The sequence below is a fragment of the Pleurodeles waltl genome, chromosome 8, assembly GCF_031143425.1.
Source record: "Pleurodeles waltl isolate 20211129_DDA chromosome 8, aPleWal1.hap1.20221129, whole genome shotgun sequence".
NCBI lineage: Eukaryota > Metazoa > Chordata > Amphibia > Caudata > Salamandridae > Pleurodeles > Pleurodeles waltl.
Window position 1 is genome coordinate 412,956,380 of NC_090447.1, and position 21,012 is coordinate 412,977,391.

A 21,012-nucleotide genomic window follows, 5' to 3' on the forward strand; every position below is an offset into this window, starting at 1 on the left:
TACACATTGTTGTAAACAGGGTTGTATTATCAGAATATTGTCTGAGCTTTCGTGTTATATTAATGAACAATGTAAATATGTTTTTTAAAGCCTAGACAACATGCTTGCAAAACATAGATACTCAGTAGCGTAACAAATTGTTTATATTGCTAAAAGCTGGGCAGTAACCAAGCTGCCATTTTAGTGGTTATTGAAGTGAAATGGAAGTAAAATGCAAATCTCCCACCAGTTTACACTGCAACTTGTTAAGACTGATTAATCGTGCACACATAAAACAAAAAACAATGCTGATAAAGTGCATTTGTGTTTTTACCTGATTTCTTCCATGATATTTGTGTTTTTGGAGGGGGTTTATTTTCCATTCCCTCCACCTGCAGTGTTTCCTTTAGAGGTTTCATGCAGAGCACTGGTTCCCAACCTGTGGTCCGGGGACCCCTGGGGTAAGCAAAGCCTCTTCAGGGGGATGCAACTGTAAAGAAAATGAAATAATATTAACATAATAGGTTCCCAGCTTTCAGTACTGGCTCTGTGGGGGGTCCCCAGATTCCAATAATGATTCAGTGGCGGGCCCGCGGTTCCAATAATGTTAAAATGGGTGTCCACAGAAGTAAAAAGTTTAGGATCCGCTGATCCAGAGCATTCATTTCCCGTCACTAACTTCATAGACTCCTTAGTCACCTTCTTTTCATAGAAATTATCTCTTCCTGGTACCTAATTGTTTTAATGATTCTGGTACCATTTCCCCAAAAACATTAAATGATCTTGGTTTCTGGTAGGTTTTGTTTTGTCATTCATAGTATTTTTTTAAGTTTGCTCACAAGGTACACCTGCTCTCAGTATCTTTTGTTATCCAGTTTAATGTGGCCTATTTGATGACAGTATTCTTCATTAATGTTTTAATTTTTACACTTTAGTACTAGAAGGGGGATGGGATCACCTCATTAGTACTATTTTAACACCCACATACCGCCCTAAGCAGAAGTAAAGTGACCAGTCAGCCTTTGCCAAGGGCATCCTACTATGTGGCAACATTATACTGCATCTTTATTAATTTTTGTTTTGATAAGATAGATTTATTTTTTGTTAAAATCTGCTGATTATGCAGCAGATGATACAGTATGTGGAAAATGCAGCAAATCCATTACTATGCAGAAAATGCTGATGCCACAAAATTGCATAATTTTAGTGACCTTTAATACAATGCCTGATTACAAGTAGGACAACAAATTCTGATTCTGGCACAAGCTTTTGTTTCAAGGCATGACTAGACGCACTGGGCATTAGGTGTTTCCTTGAGAGGCAGGTAGGGTGGTGGGCCCCTTTTGTAACTGGGGGTGGTTTTGTAGCAGGGAGGGCATTTTAAAAGCACTACAGAGTTCCTTGCATATCCAACAGGTTTCAGCCAATAATAAAAGTGCCAAGATTTCTCTGGTGAATCATGCACCTAGTGGAGAGAGATCCGGGGATTGTCTAGTTGCAGTTTTGACTAATCAAAGGTAGTGTAAAGCAGAGGGTAGGTATGCCTGCGTAAAAGAACGTGTACTCTGCAGATCACAGAACAGTATTTTATTTGCATAGCTCAGTGGGATACTGCTTTTGCCACAGGGCTCCTTTTGTTACTGTGCAGTTTATAAGTTACAGTTATAATCTAGCACAGTGAGCTTTGAACTGCATTAAAGAGCTGCATCAAACACGTTAGAAATTTATGATTTTTTTCCCAGTCTTTGATTATCTTAATTTGGCTAAAAAGGGTTTGTTTAGGTAGAGATAAATTGTTACTAGTATAGTCAGCCCTCACCACTGTGTTAAGTTCTAAATCCTGAGTTTGTGCTACACGAGCCCAAGCACTCAGTAGGGATGATGTGAATTTTACATCTTGTGCTCCCCTTTACCTTATGTAACATTTTCTATACACACATATATGATTCATTGTCTCTGTATGTGTGTGGGATGTAAAGTGCTTCAACACTCTATGCTATGCTAGTTAAACAAATGAGGAGAAGTACTATTAGCTGGTGATGGTGAGGGAATCATGGAAGAGCCCCAGTAAAGTCTGTTGCATCCTGGTGCACTGTAAGGGCATCATTTACTGTGCTTTAAAAACTAATGATGTTGAATATAGAATGACATATGTGTTGTAGAATGCACAGTTGTTGCTATTTTTCCAAAATGTACTTGTGGGGGGGTGGGAGGTGAGCCCTCATTGTAGTGGTCGCTTGCTACGTACCCTATGAGAGCTGGTCTGTCAAAATGTGCGTGGGCTGCTTTGGGTTCCCAGTCCATCCGTTCTGTTGGCACATGAATTAGAATTCAGTTTAAACCTGCCCAAAATAACAGGATACAAAAGTGGTTTACTCTGGTAATTCCTGAATTGGTACTGAAAGCACAAATTCCATGTGTAATTCATCTGTTTCCAAAATAAAACTTTGAAGAAGGGGTAATTACAGCATCCACTAAGTATCAGTCTGCGCTTGTATTGGTATGTCCTGGGTGTCGTAAATACCTCTCCTTTTCCGGCCAACTCATAATTATGGGCCGATTAGCCAATGATTTGAACATCACCATTATTACGTCATCATATACCGTATAAACATTTGAACAGGTTTTTCTTTTTTTCAGATGGCTATCCAAAAGAGGAAATGCTCTATAGGTGGAGAAAGAACTCGGTGGAGGCCGCAAACCAGAAGTCATGGAGACTATATCAATTTGACTTCATGGGTTTAAGGAACACCACAGACTTTGTGAAAACATCAGCAGGTGCTGTGATAATCTAAAGTTTACTTTTAAGATGTATTCTCGTCTGGTTTTATGTGTCTTATGGAATGTGTGTCTGAAATAGCTCGGTTTGAACTTCTTTTTTGAAGAATGAAATTGTTTTATTAGTCCTTGCATATTTATCATTTATAATTTAACTTACATCATTCCAAGGCTCGTTCATGCATCTTTCTGAAGATATACATTCTAGACCTCTAGATTTCTAGCTTCCTGATCATTCCCAGTCGAGAGGAATCCTGGGATGTAATAGTGACATGATAAACACCAATGCTGCCAGGTGTATTATATACTGGATGTTATTCTGCTACAAATCTCATTTATGTACCTCAGAATGTGGAATGTAGAATAATAGGTTATGTCTCTCCATTCCAAGATACACAGTGTTAGAATGTACAGTGTCCACAAGCACGATTGAGGTGTGGTATTACCACAAAATATTTAATTTCCCTTGGGGTACCTCTTTTGAAGTTTATGGAATTTTCCCAAATTGCATTTTGTAGTGTGTTTAGTAGTAATACATTAGAACTGCTAACAGACTACTGAGACAAAGATCAAGTCATTCTGCAAAGTTGGATTAAAATAGATATATTATCTACTGGCAGTAGGTAGTTTTAGGTGGGACAAAGTTTTAATAGGAAAATAATTTTTTGACTTGTCTATATCTTAGGTATTGACTTCACATATCTTCACAAAAGTTTCCAAAAAGAAGTGTGCCCTTGATTCTTGTTTTGGCGTGATCCGTCAAGTGGGATCCAAGAAAAAATAAAGCCTGGACAAAAAACATGTGTTTCCCATGTTTATTACTATAGGAGTTTTGAACACGTCTACAGCCCAAGCCGCTGGGCGAAATTACACTTTGGCAGAAAGTTGGCTTTGGTACACAGTTTACACTTTTGGATATTTGGTGTAAATTCATTCAGTAGTTTTTTTTAGATATTAAAGGGGAAATAAATGTGTGGGCCATGGATCCATTGCAATGTTTTTGTGGCGATTGCACTTAATTCACAAATTAGGAATGCTGTGATTGGCTGGCTGCAACCTAACCAGAAAGTTGCAGTTGCCATTTTAGCTAACGAGGCACAGTCCCTGGGGCTGAAAAATAAAATTAAAAATGGCATATGGGATCAGGGTGGAGGTACCCTGACTCCAGGACTGTGATATAGGTGTGTTCAAGGGAAAAGAAGGACTATAAAATAATATTTTTTCACCATGAGCGATATTCGTGAATATGTCGGAACGCGCAGTGTGGCCACCCATGTAACATTACAAAGAAGTCACAAATATTGGTGAAAAATAAAACCTTCACAGTAATTCATACACTAATTCATTTACTCATAGTAGCACTTAAAAACTCATGCACCCACTCACAGACACAGTCAGACCCTCATGCACCCACTCACAGACCCACTCAAACCCTCACATACTGGCTAACAACACCATTGATGCACTTCAGCTCAGGCTAGGCAGCACAGGGTAAGTGGTGCTTTCCGATATCAGGTTTTTTCTGTCCAGAGTCTTCTCACGTCTCTTGGGGTGCCTGCAAGATGCAGGGAAGAAGCTCCACGGCTCCACAGGAGTTCCTGGGTCCTTGTTGAAGGCAGGCACCCCTGCCAGGCTTTTGGAGGCACAGCAGCTTGCAGGATAAGTCGACTTTGGCGCAAATCTGCAGGAATAGGTGACAGGCTGGCAGTGCTGGGGCCAGGTCAGGTGCTTCTTCTTCAGGCTTTGCTTTGCAGCTCTTGAGTGTCCTTCGTAAGTCAGCAGCAATCTGACTTTCTAGTGCCAGGGGCTCCCCTAAATACTGAATTTAGGGGTGTTTTGGGGAGTGTACGGTAGTAGCCAATGAGCTACTTACCCCGGTGGTCACTACACCCCCTACATGACCACTTCCTGTGGGAGGTGGTCATAACCCTGTCCCAGAGTTCCTAGTCTGACAACACCAAGATGGCAGATTTCTAAATGTTGTGTCCACATCAGGCAGTGCGTCTTCTGGGTGGGACTGACCTGAGGGGTGGATACTCCTCTCTGAACACCTGTCTGGGTGCCAAAGGAGCCCTGGGGCAGGGGGGCAGCATCTCTCCTCTGAGTAAAGCCAGAGCTGCATAACAAGGGCAGTGGGCTTCTTTGAAGCCCCTGCCTTGGAATACAGATTTGCAGGTCATCCAGTTGGGTGGGGTGTGTAAACACCTCTCCCACAGTAGGCTTTGTTTCTGACCACTTGATAGCAAAGGCTGTCACCCTGGGGGTCAGAACCATGTCTGGCATTGGCAGGTTGGCTAAAACTAATCAGTCCTTACACTTGGTAGTTGGTAGGTTTTCAGGGGGCACCTCTAAGGTTCCCTCTGGGTGTATGTATTAAAAAATCCATCACTGGCATCAGTTAGGGTTTATTAATATGAGATGTTTGATACCAAACATCCCTATTTTCAGTGAAGTCGTCATGTAGCTGCGGAACTTGCAATGACCAGTGTCCAGCACATGTACTTAAAATGGTTTCCCTGTCCACTCACTATGTCTTAGAATGGACATAGACAAAGCAGGGGCGTATCTGCCCTTCCAGGTATGTCCTCACATGTACTATAATGCACCCTGCCTTAGGGCTGTAAGAGCTGATCTAGGGGTGACTTACATATATTGCATGCATTGTTTAGAGGATATGTCACACAGGCTGTGTGCCGTGTTGTGTTTTCACTTTTAGCTGTACCAAGACTTGCAGCTTACAGTGGCAGTCTGCATGTGCTAGGTGAGGGGTCTCTGTGGGTGGCACAACACAGGCTACAGCCTTTGGGGACCCTCTTTGGTACCCATGCCCTAGGTACCAGGGGGTAGCATTTACTAGGGACTTATAGGGGGGGCAAGGTATTGCCGATTGGGGAACAACTGCACAGTGTTAGGGAAAGAGATCTAGCACTGGGGACCTGGTCAGCAGGAACCAAGTTCACTGTCAGGCAAAATTGCATCAACAACAAGGAAAAAAGTGGGGGTGATCGTGTCAAAAAGGGGCACTTTCCTAAGCACTTCAGCAAGAAATAGGGATTACAATGCATTTAGAAATCTTATGCAATACATGGAGGTTGAATCATTCTGTTTACAAGATTACTCAACCTCCATGTATTGCATAAGATTTCTAAATGCATTGTAATCCCTGGACAATGGGATATGACCATAAATGATGAAAAGTTAAGATGGCACTAAGCTGTGAGGTTAAGGGAGAAATTGTACTACGAGGGTAGCAGTAAGAATGGACACCTTCAGGGTGCACTTTGGTTAGCAAACCATACTGTAGCAGTGAGAAAAATTGCTGAGAGAATGTTTGTTTGAATAAATCATTAATTATTACCTAATGCATATTTTTGCAGTGGGAGTGAGCCTTAGCTCAAGATTGGGTTGTTTTTCTGAAGTGTATGGCCTTTTTTTGTAAAGACGGCAATGGCTCTTATTGCTCCGTTGTTTCCTGAAAACTCAAATTTCTTTAAAAGATATTTGGTGGAGTTCTGGTGGACCACTTTACAGGTCAGCATGGTGCTTTTCATTTTGAATGAGCCTCAAGAGGGAGTGGGTGGAGACAGGAGACATTCAAACAAGTTAATGATTAACTTGACAGTAGAGTGAAGGACTCCTCAAAGGAGAGTTACATGTATCTTAGGAAGGTCAGTTTATCAAAATTCTCTATATTCCTTTTAATATATCTCCAGACTCTGGACACTTGACTTGAGGTCTTTTTTGGCCTGAAGGGTTTTAGTCTCAGGTGTTTATTACCACCTTTTTTACTTTACTTAAATTAAGGTAACTGTTTGCTGATACATCAACCATGAAACCAAGCAACTTAGCTGAAGAGGTAATGTTAGAGAGAATGTGTGGCTAATGTAGTACCTTTGTCCAGTCTTGTGGTGCTCCAAGTAAGTAGTTGTGGGACAGAAGGAGAAACTCATCTTTGGGGGATTGAGCTTGAGGTTCATCTGAGGCATCCAAGCATAACTGTCAGTAGGGTAGTGGGCGAGGCACTAAACTTATCTGAACTTTCAATCTTTAGCTACAAATATGTGTCATCAACATATGTTGGACGGCTAGGTGTCTCGCCTACATTCTTTATATACTGGTTAAAAGTAGGGGACCGACGGAGATCCCTGACAAACATCAACAGATATGACTCTCTACAGATGATCATTTACTAATTTTGATGCTTTAGGATTTGCTGATCACATATAGCTTTAAGCGTGTACCTTTAAAATCTATTTTGCATTTAGCATAACACACAGAATATTTTGATCAACAGTATCAAATGCTCAAGTAGCAGAAGAAGGCAAGCTTTATACCCATCACGGTTCTGCAAAGTATCATCAACCATTGTGAGCATAGTAATTTTTGTACTGTGGTTTGCAAGCCATCTTTTCACTCATAATCTCCAATATTGACTATTTGAACACCTACACCTCGACCCACTCACATGCATCATACGCAAAATACAACTTATTCAAAATGCTGCTGTAAGACCTCTTCTCTGTTTCACCCAAGAGAACGCATCACTCCAGTCTTGTAATCACTCTGCTGGCTACCTATAGCTGGAAGAGCAATTTGCAAGGCACTTTGCATTGTCCACAGAGCCTCCCAAGGAAAATGACTGCTACATCTACAAATTAAACTCAAGCAATGCAAACAAAACAGGACATTTGCAACAGGTGTGTACCACTGATTGCCATACCAAGAAGTCCATTGGAGGCACTGCTTTCTCAGTACAAGCTGCCATGCTCTGGATCTCAATCCCAGCCAGCATTCAAAGCATCCATTTACATCTTCACTTCAGAAAACAATTTCCAAGACGACTACACTGCCCCACGGCACAACCACAGAGCCTAAAATGACCTCTCCACCCACAAACTCAATCTTTAGTTCACAATCCACAGGTTGGAAACAACTCAACCAGCAAACTACTTTTGAAAGATAGGCAAGTTAAGGAGGACTAACCTGTGGTTTTCCAGGATATCATCTAAGTTATAATTTAATGTATAATGTTTTAGATCCACTCTGATAATAACACCATAATGCTCAGCGGTCAGCAGCCAACTGTAACTTAAACCTCTTATATTCACATATGATGGATCTGCTACAAGAGTTGTCCATTGCCAATAATGTGTGCCCAATAAAACAGCCATCACCAAATGAACATGCATAGAGTGACTGAAGAGATCTGTCACTCAATGCTGGGATGATAGTAACAATGCCTATCCCAATATTTCTCTCCACTTTCCTCTTCCTTCATGCATGCCAGCTTAGGCTCACAAGTATACACAACATTTCTAATTGGACAACATAGTGCAGTAGCAAGCTAGGCAGACTGTAATCACAAGAATTCCAAAATGGACAGACAAATCTGTTGAAAGGTGGGCAAAATATTCTGCTCCGTCAGCAGAGTTTGCAGAGTTTTGCCCACTCAGCATAAAATGCGGAGTTGTGGCATAACTCTGCCAAACACCTTGTGGTGGAGTGTGGCTCACCAACTTTAATGTTGGCAAATGAGAATTTTTGTCCCCAAGCATGGTTTTTGGGTATTAGAACACCTCCCGGTGAAATTTCTCAATGCAGGTGGTTGAGGCAGAACACGACTATTTGCATTGAGAAAGCTGCAGAAAGAAGCAGAGTTCTCTGACACACCGCATGGTGCCATTTGTGCTGATTTTACAGCGCAGAACAAGCTCCCTGTGCAAAAAATCAGCACGAGCAGCGCAACATGCCTGAATTCCAACCGCTGTGGATCTCTGCCGAATATTGCAGAGTTTTTATGTAACTCCAAGATATTCTGCAGAGTAAAACACCACGCGTTCTACTCAGGCCTACATCTGGACTTCAGCATGGTTATTTTGGGGGTGCTACAGCAACCCCACCCCGTATTTTGATGTGAGTATATGAATTCAAATGTGAATGTAGTTTGTTTAGTTAATCTGAGAGGTTGGTCAATGCTGTTGGTCAATGTTGGTCAGTCCTGTGTGTGGGCATAATGACTTTGATTGATTTGAACAATTAGGAGGTGTTCCGTATATGGTTCATGCTAGGTGATGCAGTGTTGAGCTCTTCATATCCTAAGCCAGAGACCAATGAATTGAGGTACAATTAACTAAGCTGGTGTTGAAATTGGGCTGAAGTGAAGATTGGAGTCTGATAAACAAAATTAAAGTCAGAGATGAAGAGGAGGTAGAATAAAGAGGGCATGCCTAGATGTGACACCCCTTTCTGTGACTTTTTCATTGCCTCCATTCTTTCCTTTACACCATTGAAATCACAATATGTAATTTGACAGTCAATTCTTAGCTATTTTCTCAGTTTACAGCTTGCCCTCCCCCAGCGTTTTTCCTAAAGATGAAGGACAGTCTAACTGCAATTGTGGTGTGGCAATGGTGGGCATTTCTATTTGTGTCAGAGAAGTATGGACTAGCTGTGCAGGATGCTGTTTGTGCTTGCAACAAGAGCTGGGGATAGGAGCAGTTGAAACTTCCTGTTAGAAATGGGGTCTTTGGCTGACAGTCAGGTTAGCCCCTGTTCAGGCAAGGACTCTCACTCTAGTCAGGGTAAAAGAGAATCACCCTCAGCTAACCCCTGCTTACCCCCTTGGTAGCTTGGCAGAGCAGTAGGCTTAACTTCAGAGTGCTAGGTGTAAAGTATTTCTACCAACACACACAGTAACTTAATGAAAACACTACAAAATGACACAACATTTATTTAGAAAATTAGGACATATTTATCGAACAAAACAAGACCAAAATGACAACACTCTGACATACACAAGTCAAGTTATGAATTTGTAAAGATTAAACTAAAAAATAGCACTTAGAAACACAAAATGCTTAACACGGCGTCGTGACGGAGTCGTTCCCAACAAGCCGACACCAGCGGCACCAGACACGGAGTCGTGTAGACCCCCAAGTACAGTACCTTTGGTGAAGAGTGAAAACAAGTCGATGCGCGAAGTCGGGGATCACAGCGTCTGTGCGAAACGTTGAATCCGCGCACTTCAAGTGGCGTCGATCACGACGTGGTGCGGCGACTTCCACGGAGTCGTGGACTTCAGCAGGACTGCAGTGGCATCGGGCCTGCGAAGGTCATCTGTTGCAGGTGGCGTCACTGGAATCAGCAGCGGCGTCGGTCCGAAGTCGTCCGCAGTTGATTTCCTTGGATTTCCACCAGCTTTCCTTTCAAGGGCCCAGGGACTGGATAAGGCACCACTTGTCAGAGCAGGAGTCTCCAGAGACTCCGGGTGCTGGCAGAGAGAAGTATTTGCTGTCCCTGAGACTTCAAACAACAGTAGGCAAGCTCTAAATCAAGCCCTTGGAGATTTCTTCACAAGATGGAAGGCCCACAAAGTCCAGTCTTTGCCCTCTTACTCTGGCAGAAGCAGCAACTGCAGGGTAACTCCACAAAGCACAGTCTCAGGCAGGGCAGCACTTCTCCTCAGCTCTTCTCCAGTCAGAGGTTCCTCTTGATGTCCAGAAGTGATCTAAAGTCTGTGGTTTTGGGTGCCCTTCTTATACCCAATTTCTCCTTTGAAGTAGGCCTACTTCAAAGTAAAGTCTCTTTTGAATGTGAAATTCTGCCTTGCCCAGGCAAGGCACTAGACACTCACCAGGGGGTCGGAGACTGCATTGTGTGAGGACAGGCACAGCCCTTTCACGTGTAAGTGACCACTCCTCCCCTCCCTCCTAGCACAGATGGCTCATCAGGAAATGCAGACTACACCCCAGCTCCCTTTGTGTCACTGTCTAGTGTGAGGTGCAACCAGCTCAACTGTCAAACTGACCCAGACAGGGAATCCACAAACAGGCAGAGTCACAGAAATGGGATAAGCAAGAAAATACCCACTTTCTAAAAGTGTCATTTTCAAACACACAATCTCAAAATCACTTTAACTAAAAGATGTATTTTTAAATTGTGAGCTCCGAGACCCCAAACCCCACATGTCCATCTGCTCCCAAAGGGAATCTACACTTCAATCATATTTAAAGGTAGCCCCCATGTTAACCTATGAGAGGGACAGGCCTTGCAACAGTGAAAAACGAATTTAGCAAAATTTCACTGTTAGGACATATAAAACACATTACTATGGCCCTCAACACAACCCTGGCGGTCAAAGACCGCCAGGGCTGTTTCGACGGTTGCACTGCCAACAGACTGGCGGTGCAATCCTTGGGATTACGACCCGCGGTCGCACCGCCGGTCCCGGCGGTTGTAATCCTCCAGGTGATTATGAGCCCCCCTCCCGCCAGCCTTTTAGCTGCCACGGCCCCATGGAGCTTTTCACTGTCTGCATAGCAGACAGTGTAAATGCGCAACGGGTCGTCGCCCCGCTGCAACACCGCTGGCTCCATTTGGAGCCGGCTCCCGTGTTGCAGCTGACATCCCCGCTGGGCCGGCGGGTTCACTCTGCCCTTGGGGCTACCTAGGGCCTACCTTAGGGGTGCCTTACATGTAAGGAAAGGGAAGGTTTAGGCCTGGCAAGTGAGTACACTTGCTAAGTCAAATTTGCAGTTAAAAACTGCACACACAGACACTGCAGTCGCAGGTCTGAGGCATGATTACAGAGCTACTTATGTGGGTGGCACAACCAGTGCTGCAGGCTCACTAGTAGCATTTGATTTACAGGCCCTGGCACCTGTAGTGCACTTTACTAGGGACTTACTAGTAAATCAAATATGCCAAACATGGATAAACCAATTACATACAATTTACACAGAGAGCATATGCACTTCAGCACTGGTTAGCAGTGGTAAAGTGCTCAGAGTTCAAAAGCCAACAGCAACAGGTCAGACAAAATAGGGGGCAGGAGGCAAAAAGAATGGGAATGACCCTGCATAAGCAAAAAAGTCCAACAATTCCTTTGACCCTTGAACCCTTGGCTGAGGGTACAATTTCAATGGAAAGCTTTGCACAGTCAGTGGTTCAGATGCAGCTGAAGGGTCGATGTGGAGTCCTTTGTGTAGAAGGAACCCTCATAGCAGAAGCAATGTGTCAGTTGTGAAAGCAATGCATCGAACTGCAAAGGCAATACACCGGTTTTGCTGGAGTTGCACTGTGCTGTGGAGGAGCTGTGTCAGTTCTGCTGGACCTACAGACACTGACAGAGCACCTTAGGCTCACTTCCAAGAATCCAGGACTGGGGTGGCACCAATTGGCAGGGTAGACTCACAGATGGCAGAGTACAGGTGCTAGGTTCAAGGTGGTTGGAGCACCCTGTCCCTAAGGTTTTGGTCAGGAAGCCAGTCAACTGGTCTTTGGAGTCATTTTGGGGCCTTGGGTTGAACAGATGCATTTAATTTGAAATTGCAGGGTCAGTGTGGCTGGTGCAGATCACCCCCCATTGTGTTATTCACTTAAGCAGTTACTATGGTTTAATGAGGAAGACAGAGGGATTTTTTTGCTGAGAGTTGGGGAATTTGGTGTCAGAGATGGGTGAAAATATGTTTTAAAGGTAGTTTCTCTCAATATATACAGGTTGCACCTGTTCAGTACACCCCTCAATAGTCATTATATGCTTCTGTGTCGCAACCTACATTAGTACTATAGCACCACCAACATTGCTCTCTTCCACCTTTTGTTAATACTTGACGCTGGTTATTAAATGATAATCTGGAATATCAGAGACCTTGCCAACCTCACGAAGAGGAGAAGAGATGGGGTAGATGATGCCGGCAATGTTGAAGTGACAGGAGACCCACAATGACCCTGCTATGGCCCTCAACTTTGCAAGCTCACAATTAGAACCTAAACTAGGGGGGTCAAACACTTCAAGCTCTGGAGGCTGAGCCAAATTCAAACTTTTAGTGTGTCCTGTTATTCTTAAAATACAAAGTAAAATAGGAAGAGTCTCTTTTTGAAGAACATGGGGTGAATAATATGTTTTAAATCATCCTCACCAAGTAACATTAGTTTCAGCATAAAAGGATTTAACAACCTTTGCAGTAGGATTGTGATTGTTCTGGGAATTTTTAGCAGAACAAATGGTTAATGTTGCATTTTAATACACATTGAATAAGCTTCTTTTTTAGGATTCTGTTTCCCATTCTAGTTTCTTGTATGTGTGTTGCCAAATTATGCATTATTAAACACACTGGACAAAATGCATCCAAAATTCTTTTTCAACAAATTTCAACTCACTTCCTCTACTCTCTTCCTGGGGTGCTTTGGAAAAAATTAGACACAAGGACAATTCAGGCACATTTTTAGTTGTTGTTTGTTTTACCGAATGGAAATAATATTTGACATGCACTGCTGCCCTTATAAAGTGTCCTGGTGCTAAGGGATGACCAAAGAGGATGGCGACTAAACTAATGTGGGAAAAAACATTTTTGTTCTGTTTTTTTGGAAAGAGAGAAGATTGAAATTACCTCAGAACATAGATGGAACTATAGTTCTGGTTCTTCTCAGACAGAAAGGATTGGCCTCCAAGGGGTGCCATCTTAATTTTAGATCGGCAAAGGATGTTGGCTGTAACAGACGGTCGCCATGGCTACTGACCATCCATGGAACTCTGACCGTGGCTGGAATTCCACCAGAAGGCTGGTGGAATTTTGGCTACAGTCATGGTGGTGGACGGCGGTAAGGTGGCGCTGCTGCCAGCAGCACCACGCAAGCAAAACGCTGCCTACCGGATCATGTTTCATGATAATGCCTGGTGGTGTTTTGCTGGTGGATGCTGCTGCTGGCAGCAGCGCCGTGTCCGTCTCCTACCGGAGGACCCCCTGCAAGCAGGTAAATCGGGTTCTCTAACAGGAGAAGGGGGTGGAGGGTGTTGTGTGTGGGGGGGGTGTGACTGTGTTTGAATGCGTGCATGCATGTGTAATGCGTGCGCATGAGTGGTTGTGTGTGTACATGCATGTTGTGTCATGTGAGTGCGAGTGTGCCTGGATGTAGGTTCATGAGTGTTGGTGTGAGTGTATAAATGCATGGGTGATTGTGTGTATGCGTGTGTGTATGGGTGTGTATGGATGTGCATGTATGTGTGTATATGGGGGGGTCGGAAGTGGGAGATGGAGGGTGGGGGAGGACTCTGAGAAGGGGAAGGGGGCGGGGGAGACCCCTATCAGTGCCAGGGAATTCCTTCCCTGGCACTGATAATGCCTACTGCCATGGTTTCCGTGGCGGTACAGAAACCATGGAAACCATGGCAGTGGGCGGAGTCAAATTTCCATGGGAGGCCTAGTGGTAGCTACTGGGCTGGAGACTGTAGTCTCCAGCCCGGCGATCATTACAACCGTGGCGGTCGGTGTGTTAACTTGGCGGTTTGGATTTAGCCAAACCGCCAATGTCATAATAGTGGATGTATTTACCGCCAGCCTGTTGGCGGTACTACCTCCACTATTACACTGACCGCCAGGGTCATAATAACCCCCATAATTGTATGTTTTAAATGTCCTGGTAGTGAAAGGCTCTCAAATCTCTTTTTCACTACTGTCAGGCCTACCCATATCATAGAATAGCATTGGAGATTCCTTAATACATGTAATAAAGTGTCATTTCAGAGTGAGAAGGAGTTGGCCTGCCATGTTTAGTACCTATGGACTTCAGATGATAAATTATCTTTAATGGTAAAGTCAGATACACTATTTCAATTCTGAAAATGCCACTTTTAGAAGGTTGGCATTTTCCTATTCTTAACCCTGTGTGCCTGCAGCCTGTCTCCAATACATGTCTGGGCTAGGGTGACAACTGGTTTCCTGCATTCCCGCTAGGCAGCCTCATACAAAAGGTGGTAGGTGTGAGTGAGTGGCTATCTGCATGGTGATGGGTTATCCTGGACAGGATGGGAGGGAGGAGTGGATGCACTAGAATAGGCAGTGTCCTGCTACCACACAAAGGACTGCTAAACACCCTATAGACTGTAGTGAATCAAGAGCCAGGTCAGGAAGGAATGATATCTTTGCACTTCAAATCACTTTTTTTTACATCACCCACGCTCAAAAGGCATCTCTGGGTATAAAATAACTGAACATCTGACTCTGCCAACTCAGTACACTTCTTAACCTGTGAAGAACTCTGCCAGGAAGTAGGACTGCTGCGCTGCCACAAGGACTGCCATTCTGGACTTCTGCTCTAGAAGAGCTGCCTTTCTGCTGTGCTGCCCTGCTACCTGCTGCTCTCTGCCCTGTTGAGGAAGGACTGGACCCATCTCACTTGAGCCCAGAGGGACTGCAATCACTTGCTGACTTGTCTCCTGTTCTTCTGAAGTCTCAGAGACACAAAAAAACTTCAACCCATCAGCACCTACAGCACCTTGAGTTTCCATGCTGTAAGTCTTGCCCTGCCAAGTGGTCCCAATTCAATCCTGTGCCCTTGGAAGTGGGTTTAAAGTGCTGCAACTGCCAAAATCCACAAATTATCACCATTTGTGGGTCAGAACTGATGCAGCTCCTTCAATACCAATGTATTGCTGTTCTAGGACTTCGCATCTCAGGCTTCATAGCTCAATGACCATGCATTGCCTTCATTGCAAAGGGTCCGTCGCCGATGCATTCTGAACTGTGCGGATTGGAACTGACGCATTGCTTGCATCCAAAGGTATCAACACCAATGCATCACCTCTTCTGCTCCTTGCATTGAGCCTTCAACATAGACACATCTTCCATCCAAAGGTACTTTTTTCAGTGAGACAAAGTTGGTTTCTGTATCTGACCTGCTTTCCATCACATTCAGCCTGAACTTTCAGATTTCACTCAGTCAAGCGCAACCAGATAACTCCTGTTGGCACGTTATAATTTCTAAGCACTATATTTATATATAGTCTTTAAAAATCAATTTCGCAACTTCTACTTATTGGATGCTTGTTGTTATAGTCTTTTTTGCACATTAAATTAAGCTCTATTTTTCTAACCAGGTGAGGTATCTTTTTGTGTGGTGTTTTCACTGTTTTACTGTATTAAATGTTGCACAAATACTTTACACATTGCCTCCTAAGTTAAGCCTGCCTGCTCTGTGCCAGGCTACCAGAAGGTGAGCACAGGTTAATTTATGGTTTGGAGGTCTTCTGTTCTGTGACATTTTGGAGGTGGAAAAGCAGAAATGGAGTCTGAGGGCAGAGAGTAAGCAGTGTTGTCTTGAGTGCAAGGTTTGCTGCCACAAGGAAGCCACAGGAAAGGAGGAGGAGAAGATAAGGAACTGTGCCACAGAGCAACTTGCAGAATAAGCAGCCAAATAAGTGGTAGCTCAAGGGATTTTAAGTGTCACATGGGGGAGCCACCTGGAGACGCCATGTGGAGCTGTGGCCCCCAGATTGCCTTGTCTCCAGTCATTTGATGTTCTTCAACAGGGGGGGCAAATGCAACAAGGGCTATGGGTTTGACAGTCTACTGTTGCATGGTTGCAAGACCAGTTGGTTAGTGGAGCACAGTTTTGCCTTCCTCGCTGCTTCAGCCTGTTGCCATATTTCCAGGCATACTGAGCCTTACCTCGGTCTCTGCATTTATCTTGCAGCCTACTGCTCTACAGTTGACAGCCTTCAGCCTCCAGCCTTCAGTAGTCAAGCAGTCCAGCCGCCCCCTCCCGCCTTGGCTATCCACACGCGTGTGCCCCCCTCCTGGTTTACATCAAATAACCTTTGGTGGCGCAGGCACTCTTTTCTTGTTCCATGGCTAAAAACCCAAAGTACTCTCCTTTTTGATTAATGATAGTGGTTACTTTGACCTATAGCCATCAGGTGAATCAGATGCCTTGGATGCCCAACCCAGGCATTTTTGTGACTTGTAGTTTTGCTCTGTTTTCCTTATCTGCTCAGGGTTACCTGTAAAAGAGTGCCCTACATTGTTCCTACTGGGCTGCATGGGGAGCTCAGGCTGGAGCAGTGTGGTGGAACGCTTCCCAAGTGGTGAAAACCAACCCAAATTCATGTGCATTATAGCAGCAGCTTAGTGCCTCCCTTCTGGCCTTTAGCGTGCTTTTGCCCCCTCCTGGTACATATCTATTAATTTCCTGGGGGGGTTGTAGCAGCTCTAGACACCTGGTCCCAGAGTCACAAGCTACAAGATAAGCACAAGGGAAGCTCCAAACTTTCCCCAAGAAGCAGATGGTGTATTTTTCGCCATCTTGATAGTGGCTCCACATTTCCAGGACTTTGTAATGTAATGTAAGCTATCTCCAATCTGGTGGCTTACAAGGGACTCTCAGTGGAGGAGAAGTATCTCCATTCAGCATCTGGCAAGAATATCGGGCCTTAGCCTGAAGGAGAAGTGTGCCAGCTATATTCCCCCGGAAGGAAACAAAATTTCACTCCAAGCAAAGGAAGAGGTCATCGCCTCCAGATTCTTCAAAAGGAAAACAACTCATAGCCCTGTCTGGCCTGGTACTGATTATATTTGCACCTCTCAGAATATAAGGCAAGTGTCTGAGGGCCTGCCTCTAAACGTGTCTTGCCCCAGATGTTATAATAATCACAGCATTCCCAGGCCATCCTTTCCACGGATGCGAACCAATAGGGGATGATTGTGTCATAGGGTCCATTGACTCAAGGATCGAGCCAAATACTTTTGCTGATTCTAATGACGATCAACCCCAAAATCACATCGATTAGCTTTCAGAAATGAAACCTCTCCACCTAACATGCCCAAAGGAGCCAAAGATAGCACTATAAAGCCAACTTTAAGCATACCTCTGTCCCCATTTAAATCAGATAAAGCTCATCTTGGAAAGTTGGAGGAACTCTACATAAGGGATGAGGAGCTCTTCAAGCCAACCGACTCTTTTGATTTTCCTTCCTCCAGAGAGCCCATATTGACTGCCATAGACAGTCCACAGGACCCTGTGACCATGAAGACACTCTCAGATTCCAGCTCTGTCATTCAACTCAGAGTGTGTTAATGGGACAATGGACAAACGGTGCAAAAACTTAACATAGAACATCACCCGCAGGACTTGAATGTTCAAAAGCCAATCAAGGATGAGAATACTGCAGATGTTCACTGCAGAATTGGTGGGCAGTTATAGATAGCACATTGACATGTTGACAACCATGAGCCAAGTTGCCATGATGCATGCCGGCACATAAATATCAATCTTACAATACTTGACAAATAAAGTTAAAAAAATTTAATTTTGACTCAGCAATTTAAATTCCCTCATAATGAAAGCTCAGCAGTCAGTGGACAGGCCCCTCCACCTTTGCTATTGCTCTTTAATTTTGGAGTTTTGTATGACTTATTGCAAAGCAAGTAATATGAAGAGTACATCAAGACCAACATCTGAAAAACATCTTTATAACAATGTGGCACCGTCTACCATATCCTGTATTGTAGCGTACGATTTGGCTCCCATGGCAGTGGCTGCAAATGTGGCTATAGATGAAATCTCCTCAATCAGTTCACTGATTGATAGTGCAGTAGACACCACAGTAAAAAATCTTCTAATCTTGTTGGAGTGGATTCCCCTGCAATTAAACTCTCAAAGAAGAAGAGGAAGAGATTGAAAAAATTAAATAAGAAACAAAAATATGAAGCAAATGCAGAATTCTATCCTGTATTTGTAGCACTTTACGGGGCACAAACAGTAACACTCCAATCCTCACAGGGGGGTCTCCCCAGGCCCAGGTCAGCATTCACCGCATTGATTTACCACTGCCTGTGGAGACCTGTCAAACTTCTCCTTTTATTACTTTTTCTGGTTCTTCTAGTACGACAGAAATCATTGGCAAGATCACTAAGGTAATGATGACCATTGGGGCCCCAAACTAAGGTCCTTTTAGTTCAGTCAAATGAATCACTTATAAAGGTGAAACCTAATAACAAGATTATACCCTTAGTTCAACGTTTATGATGAGGGCTCAGGTAAGGTCAGCACTCATCCCAGTGCTTTACAACCACCTGTGGAAGCCTCTCAAACTTCTTCTTGTATTAGTTCTATCAGCATGTGAGAAATCACTGGCAAGACCACCAAAGAAATGATGACTACTGGGGCCCAAACCGAGGTTACTCTAGCTCACCCAACTGAACCAGTTATTAAAGTGGATCCAAATATTAAGAGTAGCCTCTCAGTGCTACCTTTGAAAAATGAGGGAATTCTTATTCGACAAAGTATTCATGGGAGCATCAATCTTCCCCTGATTGCCCATTTTTATAATGGGGAGCAAAACCCACATTAACGGGGTTCTGTGGCAAACACATCTCCGGCAATAGCTGTATCCAATGATTACACACTTTGTGAATCTTATTAATGGGATGGAAAATGGCCCTGCCTCAGGGTGGTCTTCCAGGTTTGACACAGATCCTTGGAATTCCACTCTGTACATGCACATACCTTCGTATGCAACAACTGCTGCTCTGCCTGCAAACCCAATGGGATTGATGCTCCGACCTTGAATCTCTCCTGTATACCATTCAGTGTATGACTAGTAGGAAGCCGCTACTCTGGTGGAGATTCTGATATTCCACCCTGAATATATCTCATGCGGTCAGGAAGACATCTTAAACAGGAGTAATCTTAAATTACTGCTGGTGCTACTTGAGCTGGGATCTTTAGAATCCAAAGATCTAACTTATGTTATGGTCATACTTGGTAAAAAGGGCAGATGTAATGAGGCCACAAAAATATGATTCTGAGACAAGGAAATGGCATGTCCGGTGGAGTCTCATTCTATGAATCTGGTGGAATGGGGAATCACTGTAAGTAATCTGTCTAAACCAAAATACCCTTGGCTGCTGGCAAACCGTCAGCCCACTGCCAGTGAGATTCTGTCCTTTGTTGCTATAAGGGACCACAAAACCCTCAATTTTCAGTAGTACCAATCAGATTTTTGTGATGTATTGTACACGCGATCACTGCACTCGATCACTTGGATTCGGAAAGGGAATCGAGTGACGTGTGGTGACGGTTGGATCGGGAAGACGGATGGCTGGGGCGGCTGAGATTAAACTTAACAAAAGGATTTAATAGTTCGTGGTCTTGTGTTCTTTATATGTCACATTTGGCGACGAGGATTGGTGCTGCCGCCTCAACATCCTGAATATTTGATTAGTAGTGAGTTGCTGGAACGTAACGGTACTCACTATTGTTTTGACTGACTCCGTGGAAACGTTGTATTTGGTGATCGTTAACACGCAGATGTGGATAAAACAAAGTTTCGGTGCTAACGAGTTACCACAAAGTTTTGTAATTGATCGGAATACAGTGGAGGAAGGAGTTATTGTCACAGGGGAATGTTAAAAAGGAAAATAGCTTAATATTTGTGCATACTGCAGATTAACATTAACACTAGAATTCAGTGGTTTTGAGCTAATTTAGGATAGTTGAAAATTTAGCAGAATAATGCAGAATGTTACACCTCCTCCATTTTTTTTAAGCAGTCCTGGTGATCCAACATATCCCTGGAGTAAATGGAAGAAGATATTTGTTCATTATGCTAGAGTGTGTGGACCGACTTTAAGTGCGGAAAGGAAACATGCATTATTACTACACTGTCTGGGGGGTGAGGGACAAGAAGTATTAGAAAATGTGCCTGAGTTAGGTATTGAAGAAAGTAGGAATGTAAATGAATATGAAGCGTGTATTTTGAAGCTAGATAAACATTACTTACCAAGGGTGAGTACGATAATGGAACGATATTATTTTGGAAAAAGGGAACAAGGAAAGGAGGAGTCAGTGGAGGAATATATAACTAGTTTGAGTAAATTGGCGGCGTCATGTAAATTTGGTGCGTTGGTGGATGAAAGAATTAGAGATCAGTTTGTATTAAAGTGCAGTAGTGATAAAATTAGAGAAGAGCTGTGGTTGAAAGATGAACCGCCTTTAGAAGAAGTAATTCTAGTGGCAAAAAGAGTGGAACACATGATGAGGTGTGTTAAGGAATTAAGTGGAAATAAAATAATGAGTGGAGAATGTACAAAGGTAGAGGAAATATGCAAAGTGAAGAAAAAGGAATGTGGAGGTGTGAAGAAAAGAGAAGATATGGTAAAATTCAAAGGGGATTGCTATTGTTGTGGGAGGAGTGGCCATAAAGCTAATGCAAGCAATTGTCCAGCATTGAATGTGGTGTGTAATGGGTGCGGGAAAAAAGGTCACTTTTACAAATGTTGCCGTAGTAAAAAAATAAAAATGATAATTTGATGAAAGAGATCAAGGAAGTATCTCAGGAAGTAGTGTTTCAAGTTGATGCTCGGGTTAAAGCTGGGGATCATCCAAGTGAAGTGGTGAGAGTAGATGGAGTGGATCTGCTAATGCGATTTGATTTGTGTTCACAATTAACGATAATTTCAAAAACAAGCTTTGACA

The 21,012-nt window shown here is 43.5% G+C and overlaps 1 protein-coding gene across 1 annotated transcript in view; it reads left to right on the forward strand.

Moving 5' to 3' along the window:
• Positions 1–21,012, forward strand: part of LOC138249990 (gamma-aminobutyric acid receptor subunit gamma-3) — a 1,617,745-nt gene that overhangs the window by 956,138 nt on the left and 640,595 nt on the right. Inside the window, exon 3 of the mRNA XM_069204280.1 lies at positions 2,620–2,757. Coding sequence (XP_069060381.1) covers positions 2,620–2,757 — 138 coding nt within the window. The remainder of the gene's footprint in view (positions 1–2,619; positions 2,758–21,012) is intronic.